We start from the raw sequence: 12077 nt of genomic DNA on the forward strand, positions 1-12077 counted from the left end.
AGCGCTTCGTGGCATGTCTTTGCTGGAAAAATAATCAGTTTTCAACTTTATGATTGTCTATCAACTGTACACTAAAAAAATCACTCATGTACAGTATGAACAAATTTGAATTAAGGGCAAAATTTCCACTCAATAGGAACAATATGTAAAATCCACAGTACATCAGGCCAAAAATTTACGCACATTTTTCATACAGTGGGATTCATTATTTTTCTTTTTTTTTTCTTCTCAGCTGATTGCATTGCTAACTACAACAGCCAACTAGACAATAAGCAAGGAGTCCTGATAGGCTCCGACTCAGCCGTGTACAGCGATGTAGACCTCTCGAACAAACTCAACGAGATGAAGACCTTCAATAACCCCAGCATGTGCTACATGGGGCCCGGAGGCAGCCCACCTACACCATATGAGCCCACTCCTTATGCAACCACCCAGCTCATCCAATCAAACATCATGAGCAAGAACAGCGGCGCAGGGCCTGGTGACTTCTGTGACAAGCGCTGGAAACCGCAGCAACCCAAACCGCCGGAGCTTCCGTCACAATTACAGTTCAACGTTATGGAACAGAACAGGCTGAACAAGGGTGAGTGTGTTCAACCGTACATCATAATCTTACAGTTTTAATTCTATATTTTTGGAGTGTCAATATTATTTCTCTATCCTGCATTCTCAGATCATTACAGAGGAGGTGAGGTCGGTCTGCCTGCCACCATCCCCTATAACCAGGCAAATGAGCACAGCTCTGCAGGGTCCTACCACAGCTCTGACAGAGCCAGCAACAGCACATCGGGTATGATGCAAGCACACACACGATCACAGCAACCATGTGGGCGGTCACGGCTGGCATTCAAATTAAAAACCTGGTGTGAAGAGTGGGAATTTGCCTGGGTTCTTGGGTATATTATTTGATAACTCAATTGCCATACTGTAGTTTAAATGCTGTTTATAAAGAACATAAATTGGAACAATGTTATTAGTGGGTGTAAAGTCGAAAGCTTTAATTCCAGTAATGATTCGTATATTAATAATTAATAACTGCGAGAAAAAGTGCACAGCTTTCTTGTTTGTATGAGTGGTTATAAATAAAGCAGTAATTCAGTTACTGTAGTTACAGTAAGTAAATAACTGTTTAGTAATGTTACTATGAATGATGGTTATATTGCTTGAGGATAAATAAAGTTTAAGAAAGTCGACATCAACTGAGACTGATAAGAAAGCAACATCGTTTCCGCTAAGGCTGACTTATTGAGGATTTAATTTCTGTCACGCTTTTTACATCAAAAATAATAATTAAAAAATCTATCTAACCATGGATGGGGGGAAACGTACTGCACACTTGGAAATGTGTTAAGGTGTCTTTATTTATTCATTTGTTTGTTTTCGCTTCAGGGAGTCAAAATCATAAAAAAGGAACTCGCACCCCTAAACTGTCTAAACAAAGTGCAGTGAACTGGGCCGAGCCTCTTCCTCCACCTCCTATCAACCCCCCTACCAGCCGCAGCTCTGAGGACTATCTACAGCCCATGGATAAGAGGTATACACACAGACACACACACACACACACAAATGCAGTAAGGCAGTTCCAATACTGTACTTACAGTAAGGCAAGTGCTCAAACACTGGTTTTGGTATCCCTGCAGTTTTGATCCCGACCCACAAAAGCTTCCGAGCCGCATGTACCTGCACCAAGGGGAGACGGAGGAAGAGGAAGAAGAGGAAGAGCAGGAGAATCTGGTCAGGTGCCCCACTCCACCTGTTCGAGGGACACCGTCCTCACCTGCGGGAATGTCTTACAGCCACCAGTCCACAGTCACACTCACTCCCTCTCCTCAGGGAGAGCTGCACATCACCCAGGAAGATCGCAGGTACTGCACTCTTAACACCTGATCATCTGCAGTAAAGGAACACAAGAGGCAGTTCTTCAGCCTAAGTGTCTATCCACATCATCCGCAGAATTGAGTGTAGATAGTAAAGAGCTGTGGTGTCATTTAAGCGATATACACATATACAGTGGAATGAAATAGCGTTCCATGGTGTGGTACGTTACACAATGTGACAAGAGTGAAGAGCAAAACAACATGTATTGCAAATAGACAATAAGATTAAGACAATAAATAGAAAGTGTGAAGCAGTATACGCAGTGCATCGAGGATAACACAATAAATACGACACAACACAAGGAATGGGTTATTACCATGAATGTGGATTTCAAAATGGTTTTTTTTTTCGTATTCACTTATAATGAAAGCCTAGGAGTGTATAAATATATAAAATATGCAAATTCTTAGGATGAGACAGGCATGAGAGAACGCTGGAGCAGTACCGCAAAAAGAAAGTCTGGTTCCATACAAGATAAGACACTTCCATGTTTAATTTGAGCATACAAAGAAAACAGGTTTGACTTTTTTTCTTTCAGAATAGAAAGATTTTTTTGCTTTTTTCAAAGGAAATTACTTATGTGCTACTGATCCACTAAATCAGTAGAAGACTCAACAACACTGGATTACTTTAAACACGATCAAACTTTCAGAAAGTCATCACATAAAGACGCCATCCGCCGACAATTAGATCTGTCTTGCAAACTTTAATTCCTTCCAAAAGTTTATGTAATGGTTGGAATGTTTTTGGAACTACATTTTTTTTGCCCTGCTGTAGTATTACAGTATATATGGACATTATAGAACCAGGAGACCAGGCAGGAACTGGATAAAAAAAACTTCACCATTATTTGTCATCCATCACACTTTACAATTGGTGTTATATTTTGGGGCGAGTCACATTGTCCTGATTTCTGCCAATTCCGGACTGATCCGCCAGACTGCCAGACAGTGAAGCATGATTCATCACTCCAGAATTACAAAAACACTTCACAATGTTATTTATAATTGAGCAGAGCAGCTGTAGCGGTGCATAAATTTGATCAACAGTCTTGTTGGAAAGAAGGTATTCCAGAGTGGTGTCATGTGGAGGCGTTTACATGACTGCCTTTTTTTTCTATTTTTTTAAATCCCACTCCCACCCGCTCCTCAAGTAATTATTTTTGTTTGTACCTGCATGTGATAGTTTTTAATGAACTGGGTTCTGTTTCCAAACTATAAACAAATTAGTCAATTAAACTACAGCAACCCTCACCAGAATAAATCATTTACAGAATATGAAGAAATGAACATAAAACTCAGCGCATTCAATAAACTCTGTTAATGATGTGGCTTTTTTTTCTTTTTTTTTTGCCTGGCACAATTCATATCCGACCACCTAATTCCCTCCCTCATGAAGGCAAAAACCACCCAATATGCAATTCTTTTGTTTAGTTCCACATGATGCCAGGGCTGTATTACTATAGGACTAAATATTTTTTTTCATTTCCAGGACTCTATTGCGTGCTTTAATGACTAGGAATATATCTAGTGTCTCGTATGAAACTATACAATGAGTGCTAATGAAACGTGTTCCTATTCTCAGACGGCAAGCGACGAGCCCCCCTCCTCCACCCCAGACCCTTTCGCCCTCGCGCACCTATGCCTATACCGATGGCGATGACGAAGAATGCGATCACACAGATGGCGAGTCAGGCCAGAGGCAGTACCAGCATCACCAAGGATCCCACTTCCAGCCTCAGCAACAGATCCAGCAGCAGCAGGGTCATCTATCACGCCGGCTGCATCTGCACAGGGGTCTGGAGCAGACTCCAGCCTCGAGCACGGGTGACCTGGAGAGCTCTGTCGCCGGGTCAATGATCAACGGTTGGGGATCGGCATCTGAGGAGGACAACGGCTCGTCGGGCCGCTCCAGCGCCATCAGCTCCTCCGATGGCTCGTTTTTCACCGATGCTGATTTTGCCCAGGCTGTCGCCACAGCGGCTGAGTATGCTGGGCTGCGAGTGGCCCACTATCCAGGAGCGGGGCCTGAAGACATTGGAAGAGGCGGTGAGTCACAGGAATGAGAGGCTGATAAGAAGTAGCACTTGACATATGACTATTTCTTGCATCTTAATATTCTAATATTGAGTGGCATTGCATAATTATCATAAGTACGGTGCGGTGACTTGAGAGAGTTGGATCTTTGCATACAGTTGCATCGCAAAATAAGGTTTGATTAACCATCCTGCATGATATCCAAAAGCATTAGACAACCAACTGCTGCATCAATTTTTCTTGTCTTTTTAATTCCCCTGAACAACTGTGCTGTTCAGTATTTCAAAGACAATGTCTGTTTAAATTGTTTAATACAGAAATAATTACATGCCACTACATTCCACCGCTCGCCAGTTTTCGAATGCCTCATGCCCCATTTAATTATACACCCAAAAGTTTACGAGCTGTTATATGAACTAGAGGAACCCACTTTAGAAAGGCAGTACCACTACAGAAATCCATTCCTCTGTTTTTTTGGCATTGCGTTATGATGTAATGTACTGGGAGGAGTTTTCTTGGTCAAGTCTGGCATGTAGTGACTGATGTATTTAACATTGACTTAGAGCTTCTAAAGAGATTAAGCGACCAGGTTTAAACCGGTTCCAAATGCATGTATAGTGCACAATCTGTATACTCAAAAACACCAGACCAGGTGTGAACAAGGTCAAGGAAGGTAAAATTGGCCTGCTTCGGTTTGGTCTTTTAAAACGTGCAGGAATAGACTGACACGCTTTTGTCTCCCTTGAAGGCCAAAGATACCACATTGGCCACCGTCCCAGTAGCCCAGTGTCTACAGATAGCAACATGAGCACTGCAGTGATGCAGAGGAAACCACACAAAAGGCACAAGCAGCATGCAGCTGGTCACCAGAGCCAACAGCAGCAGCAGCAGCAACAACTAGACGAATATACAGATGGTATGATGCTCACATGTCATGAATGTCAAATTATCTACCACAACGTCAGTATAAAAAAATATTTTTTTCCCTTTTTCTGTTCTCTAATCCAGACCCAGTGATGCCCCTCAGCCCCTCCTCCGTTGGAATGAAGACAACCAATCATGGTTCCAGGTGTGGATATGAGGAGAGGGGTGCAACGTTGCCCAGGATGGGCTGCGGAGAGTCCAGAGACAGGCGGGGAAGTGCCGGCGGCTACCGGACAAGAGAGGCCTCAGCCGAGCGACGGGGGGAGCTCCGGAACACACATAAGGGTGCTGGCAAAACACGCCAACACACAGGTGAATACGGCATGCTATTACTTGGATTCCACTGTTATCCTATGGCTTCCGGGGGTTTGCGTGGCCTTCATGCCTTCATGGTTCTCCTTGCTGTGTGTGCAGTTGCAGAGGACATTCCGCCTTACAACAGGCCATCCTTCCCTACAGCACAGGGTCAGAGGGAGACTCCCAGCTCCTCTAGTTCAATCTCGTCCCGGGGCTCTGGGGGCCGCCGGCGAGGGGAGGCAGGCTCAGGAGGCCGGAAGAACCCCAATGATACAGGGCTCACAAGTTTGGGAGCCTTTTCCCACCAGGAGGAAGAATTAGAGGTGGGATACTGATGATGACCTCACAAATACCCTATCTGTAAAAAATATTATGTGGGAATAAACAATCCTGATACAGTACATTATCTAAGACGGATATCTTAAATGGTTATAACAATAGCAATAATATTCGATAGTGGAACCAACTTTATAGAGTATGCTATTTATAAGGTTTAATACATGGGTAGAAAATTAGAAATTATATAATATATATTATCTATAAGGATGCATTAATCATTTTCACTAGTTTTTAAAGTGCCAAGAGAGGAAGACTGGCTCTCTGGGTGAAAGAGACAGGCATTCATTCTCCCTTGTCAATCACAGCAGAACTTGCCAATTATCTGTCAGCTTGTGTATGTGAAAGGGGTCGAATAACGCTTTCCTCCGAGTGTGTTACTCTGCCCTGTTACATCATGAGCATCATTTTTAAAAGATGCATTTGACTGGCTTCAGGTGTCTCAAAGGAAGCAAGTGATAACCTTCATCCTCCTTGGATGGTAACTGACATATAACAGGGGGAGAGCTGTCTTACAAGTGGGAATTGCGGGAATTTTATTTTGTTTTTCATTCTTTTATTTTTTTCATTTCAGCAATTGTAATTTAACATCATTATTACCCTGAAATCTGTATGTGTGGCTAGTGTGTTAATTAAAACATGATTTTTTCCCCCTACCATCTACTCTACCTATAATTCTAAGTGCTATTATTTGAATTTGCAAATAAAAGTGCATGTAGTTCCCCACCTTGATTATCTGATGTTGATTTCGAGAAAAGCCTCACGGGTACCTTTGTAGGCAGAACGTGTTTCTGAGTTTAATAAACCCAAACTTGATTTCCCAAGCATGTAGTAGTACAGCAATAATTAGTCTTAACACCGTCTCTAATCAACAAATGAAATTCCCAGATCACCATCTGAAATTTTCTGCCTGGTTTTGGCAACATTTCCACCATAACCGAGATAATTAGAAAAGGATTTATATCAAACTCAAATTAGCGTAAATTGCCGTGGTTCATTATGCTGCTAAATTGGAACTGGAGTCCAGCATCGCTAAAGGGTTTATTTACTGTTGATTTGGTGTTTATTTGGTTATTTGGTGTTTCCAGACCCCTTAAATTAACCTGTCTTACTTGTGATATCTTTACATAAAGGAATTGACATCTCGCTATTTTTCAACAGCTGCTGGAGAGTTGAGGATCCAGTCAGGATAAGAAAAAAAAGATCTCAGAGCGGAGAATCATCATCGAACTGTGCACCGTACACGATTCAGACCATCTACAGTCATTCACAATTATGTAAATGATCTGTTCTGTGCTTATAGGTGAAAAAAATGACCAATGGTTAATGTTTTTCTTTTCTTTTTCTTTTTTTTTTCAATCTGCTTCAATATTTAATCTTTTCCGTGTGAGCAAGAGGGAAAACTGGATGCTCTCGAGTTTCTTTTTAAGTAGGCGATTTATTCTGCTTTAAAACCCCATTGACTGGTGTAAGTTTGTGGAAAGGTGTGATGTTCCCACACAGGAGCATCATCTTTATAATCCGCCGGTGTGAGTGTAATAGAAACTGCAAGTGGGAGCAGTGGACCATCGTCAGTACAAAGAGAGGTCTCTTCACTCATACTGTGATACAGTACTTCAATATGGTCTTCCCTCTCACTGCTCTCCAAACGTATTTTCTGATAATGAAAACTCGGGCATGAGGGTTGCGATTGTAAATTTACCAAATCATTGAAAGAAGTGCTGCCGTTTGATTCTTTTAGATTTTTTTTTATTGTTTTTTTTTTTTTTAACAATGCACTGTTGTCATTTTGTTAGTTGATGTTGTTATTGTTAATGTATGTTCTGTTTTTTTTTATCTTTGGTTTCAAAAGCACAATCATTAAACATTTATTTTTTAAACCATTCTTAGCTATGAAGCGCGCCACATTATATGAGGAGCGCAATAAGTGGTGTCTCATTAAGCATGGTGTTCGAGATCGGATAAGAAGATGAGCTAATTTGCTTCATTTCATTTGCGCGAATGAACCGGACGGAAATCGGGATGTCCGCTTTGGGTCTCGCTCAAGCCATGGAATGGTGATATACCTGAACAGAGATAGACCCAGGAGTGGCAACCTGTCATCTCATTACCAGCGATGACATTACGTTTGATGAGACAAATGCACTTAAATGAGGGTGAAACAAGAAAATGTGCAATGGGCGATTTCTTTTTTCGATCTAGAAGGCTTGGATTAGAAGTGTCCTCTCCATTTTGTGTTGAGAAGTGATCATCCCAGAACGAGGTGTGCACTGTAATTATAAGAAGACTGTCTGCCACAACCAAACAGCAAGCCTTCTGGCGCTTCATCTGTCTCGCTGCAGGCTCAACTCTGTCTATACTGTATAGAAGTGATGTGGACATCGTTGTGGGATGGGGAGGGTGGAAAACCTGGTCTAGGGGTTCCTGTGGTAGTGCAAAGCACCGCTGGGGCCACCTAGCACACAGCTGCTTCGGTTTGGTTTGAATCCATGCTATTGCAGTACTTTTTTTTTGTTTGTTTGTTTTCAATTGATGAACAATGTGTGTGAGAATATGTTCTCTGGAAAAAAAAAGAAGAAAAAAAAACAATAATTGTGCTGTCCATCATTGTTTGGTGTTTACTATGTTAAAGGAAAAAAAAGTACAACTGCTTTAAATTGTCAGCCATAACTTTTCATGACTGATAATCTTATCTAATTAGAATAAAACAAACCATGTCATTTCCCACCTTATTTATTATTAAAACATTTTTCAAATGCCATGTTTTGCTTGTTTTTTTTTTTACTGCGCCTATGCCACGTCTTCAAAGGCGTTGGAAAGGCAGGCCGAATCCTCAGTGCCACATGCGTCATGCGTTCTCTATTAAAGAATTGACCGAACTGCACTCGACCCCTTTCTGACCTTATACTCCTGTGAGAACAGTGCAGCCGGAATATTGCTTTACCTCCTGTTGGGGCAAAAACACTGCAGAAAGGACCTTTAGTGCACACAGTGCAACCGTGCAATAACAGCTTTACTCAATCATGTTGAAACTTGCAACATGGAGGGTTTGGTTTGCATGCATTTACCCTTGCTTATTAGGACAAATAGTCTGTACAAATACCTTTACAGTAATTGCTATAATGAGGCGAAATTATTTAGGTTTTCCAATGTAGATATTCTACATTCACGGACTATATATAGATTATCCACAATATGTCAGGTGAGTCAGCCAATCAGACCATTGACTAATCCTTAACATTGCTAATAGTTTTCATTTGAAGTTCAGAGGGTGATCAATAGTCTGTTAACCCGTCCCGGCTGAGTTTAATGTGGAGTTCAGTCGAGTTATTTGCATGGTCCAGTTTCTACTCTAGAGCTTTGGTGAATCTAATACATCTCTAAACTATTGCATTGTCTCTAGTCCTATCATATTTTCTCCTCCAGTTCATGAGGGCTATTGATTTTAAACATAATTTGACATTGTTCAGAATCACTTGATAGCAGTGAAGCCTTGGCACCAGATTGAAAACAAGGGCTAAAAAAATCATTATTCAGCATTACTGAAGCATTACAGTATTATAAAACCATTTCAGCTTTTTCTTATAGTGCCTGTGATTTATATACACTAAAATATTTCTTAATCAATTTAAATGAAGGGCAAACATTTTTACTCAAGCAAAATATGTAAGCTGGGAAACAAAATAACTCATGGTAAATAATAGTAAAGAATGATGTGGGTATGTTACAATTAAATAGAACTAAGTACATTTACAAACTTTTTATTTACATATTAAGGCAAAAATAGATATTTTTAGTCTTTTTTTTTGTGTAGGCAAACAAGGCAAACTAAAAAAGAATAGTTATATATGTCTATATCCAGCTATATAGATAGATGTTCACATAGTGCCACCCGTCATTCTTCATATACCAGTACATAATACATACATAAATTACATTATGTAGAATAAATTACCAGCGGCACAGTGGCATAATGGTTTGTGCTGTGGCCTCACACCCCCATGGTCAAATGTTCAATTCCTGCCTCAGGTGTGTACTGTATGTGTTTAAAGTTGGCATGGTCTTGTTGTGCTTGTTGGGTTTACTCCAGGTACTCTGGTTTCCTCCTGCCTCTGGTATCTTCCAACGAGATATTAGACTAATTAGCTTTTCCAAATTGTCCATAGTATGAGTGCTTGTGTGCTCTGTGATGGATTGGCTGAAGGCCTCCCACAACCGTGTACACTGGATAAGGGGTCTAGAGAATGAGTGAGAGATTAAATTCAAGAAATGGATACAAACGTTTAATGCAAAAGTGCCTAAAGTTACAAAAGTAAAAATTGGTTGTTTATGTGATAACGACAGAAGCAACCTTACAGTATTTCCCCTTTTATCGGTTCCAACAACTCAGCATTCTTCAGTTTACGTCAACATGTGGCTTAACGAACAAAAAACATTCATCTGAAACTGGTCAGGTACAGAAACTGGACTGAAAATAAGAGGCAAAAAGGTCCTCCGGGGAGCCTCAAAACTTTATTCCTCAAAATTACTTAAATTAATACCTAAAAAGTTTGGCTTTTTGAAGCCAAATAAAGAGAAATAAGGGTTTGCTTAGGAACTGTAGGAACACACTCATGGAAAGATTAGGAAGTAACATCATTGATTATTGTTTTTTATTTTTTTTTTTCAAATCTGTCTCGTCTGCCTCGTGCCCAAAGCCTCCTGGGATAGGCTTGAGGTCCCCGCGACCCTGAATACAGGATAAAGCGGTATAAAAGATGAGTGAGTGTATTCAAGAAGTGAAACATGAAGTCTTTCGAATCTATATTCAAGTCATGGTGTGTCTCTTCTTAATATCATTCATGATAAACAGAAAAGCTGCCCTTGTTATTAGCCTGCTCTTTCAATCAGCCTACCTTTGTGTGATTTCTACTTTGATTGGACTGTGTTGGATGGGTCTAGTTCCTTCTCCAAAGGCAATTAATTCATTAGAAATTAATTCACTTATTAATGCCTGTATGCTTTCTGTTGCAGTAGCTCACAAGTTTCTTGTCAGTCGTAGCTGATTGTGTTAAAGAAGCCACAATGCTGTTATAGTAGAATTTAACCACCATCAAGCAACTCTCAACTGTCAACAATCCCATAGCAAAGAAACTTCAAGATGAGATCTCATGTAAATCTCTCATTTGTCTCCTAGACAGAAATGAGCCATCTCTGAGACTTGAATGAGATTTAGCGTTTTCTGCATCTTCTCAAAGGTGTCTCAAATGTGTACTTTAACTGAGTTCCTTTTAGAAGCATGCCACCTCAGGAGAACAAGAATGCAGGAGAATGTCCAGAATCTCCATCAGCACATCATCAGTCAAGTAAGCACCAGCCCATGAGCAAGCTCAAACCCATCTCTCAACCTTCAGAAAGTTGGGAATGGAGTGGCTGAATGGTGTGTAGGTAAATCTCAAATGTTTTAATATATATATATTTTGTTCCATTAGATACTAAGCAACTACAGGAGATGCAGACTTGGACATCCACCACAAGAGAAGACTGATGTAGCTGGTGAAAAAGAACTTTTTCTAGCATTGGCCTGTTCTTGTAGCCCTTACACATAGCAAGCAACCAATTTTTCTTGGTTTATTTCCTTATGGACTGATTTTTTTATTATAAGATTGTCACAATGATTGTTGAAGATTGTTGTGTAACTCCTGTATACAGTAAATCATACTTTGAGTTGAGCAGTGTGACACTCAATATCTTTGTCAGGTTTTATGACCATTTGTATCAATTAAGTGTCTTGATTTGCCAGATTTTGCTGGTGTCTGTTATATTTTGTGAATTGTAAATTTATTACACTGAATGCTGTCAACTGAGAATTTTTGATATGTTCGATAAAACTATGTTATCTAATTTGTTTCATGCATCTCATTTCTATCTGATATTAATCTTATTGTGATCTTATATATGACTCATTTGCTTCTCCTTCTAATGCAGTTCTGTTTCTCATGTACTGTATAATCTCAGATTTCTCTAATGTTTCTCAAAAGTATGTCTTGCTTTGTGTCTCAGTTATGTCTCTTTGTTTCTCCTAAGTGGGGTTTAGGAGAAATAGAAAAGACAAGGTCAAGCTTGTAATTAGACAGCTCAATTCAGTCTCATGAAACAAGAAAAAGCTCATTCTGAGCAACAAAATTTTGCTATGGGATAGGTTGTGAGAATTTATTGTCTACACAAAAAATCCTCAACCCTAGCATCGTTCATATAGTAGCACCAGTTGTTGGCGCTTGGTTCTTGTTTTCACAAAAAATAAACCACTTTAAATTATTTGATTAAAAGCAAATAAGACAACATAGCAGCCTTGCTTCCCCTTATCTGCATGATAGATTATTATATGACAATGTGTAGACACCAGCCCAACAATTTGTCACATATCATTTTAATGTAATGCCTGCAAAATCAAAAACGATAGGAACATTGCATGCATTATGGATTGTCACTTGAAAAAAATCAAGACATTAAATTTAATTATCATTTACTTTTTTTTTCCTTCCTTCTTTTTTCTTTTTTACAGACATACAAATTATCACTTCTGACAAAAGTCACAATGGATACTGTAAATGTTGTTTTCTTAAA

General features: G+C 39.9%; 1 protein-coding gene across 2 annotated transcripts in view; it reads left to right on the forward strand.

The window, feature by feature from the left end:
* The window catches only part of LOC128545645 (roundabout homolog 1-like), a 219816-nt gene extending 211590 nt beyond the window's left edge, over nucleotides 1-8226 (forward strand). For both annotated transcript variants that reach the window (XM_053516134.1, XM_053516135.1), the window contains 9 exons: nucleotides 233-583; nucleotides 674-790; nucleotides 1390-1534; nucleotides 1641-1865; nucleotides 3463-3926; nucleotides 4663-4830; nucleotides 4923-5150; nucleotides 5253-5458; nucleotides 6633-8226. In XM_053516134.1, the coding sequence (XP_053372109.1) occupies nucleotides 233-583; nucleotides 674-790; nucleotides 1390-1534; nucleotides 1641-1865; nucleotides 3463-3926; nucleotides 4663-4830; nucleotides 4923-5150; nucleotides 5253-5458; nucleotides 6633-6647 (1919 nt within the window). In that variant the 3' untranslated portion in view covers nucleotides 6648-8226. The remainder of the gene's footprint in view (nucleotides 1-232; nucleotides 584-673; nucleotides 791-1389; nucleotides 1535-1640; nucleotides 1866-3462; nucleotides 3927-4662; nucleotides 4831-4922; nucleotides 5151-5252; nucleotides 5459-6632) is intronic.
* Nucleotides 8227-12077: the final 3851 nt, after the last annotated feature.

This window comes from Clarias gariepinus, chromosome 17, assembly GCF_024256425.1.
Source record: "Clarias gariepinus isolate MV-2021 ecotype Netherlands chromosome 17, CGAR_prim_01v2, whole genome shotgun sequence".
Taxonomy (NCBI): Eukaryota; Metazoa; Chordata; class Actinopteri; order Siluriformes; family Clariidae; genus Clarias; species Clarias gariepinus.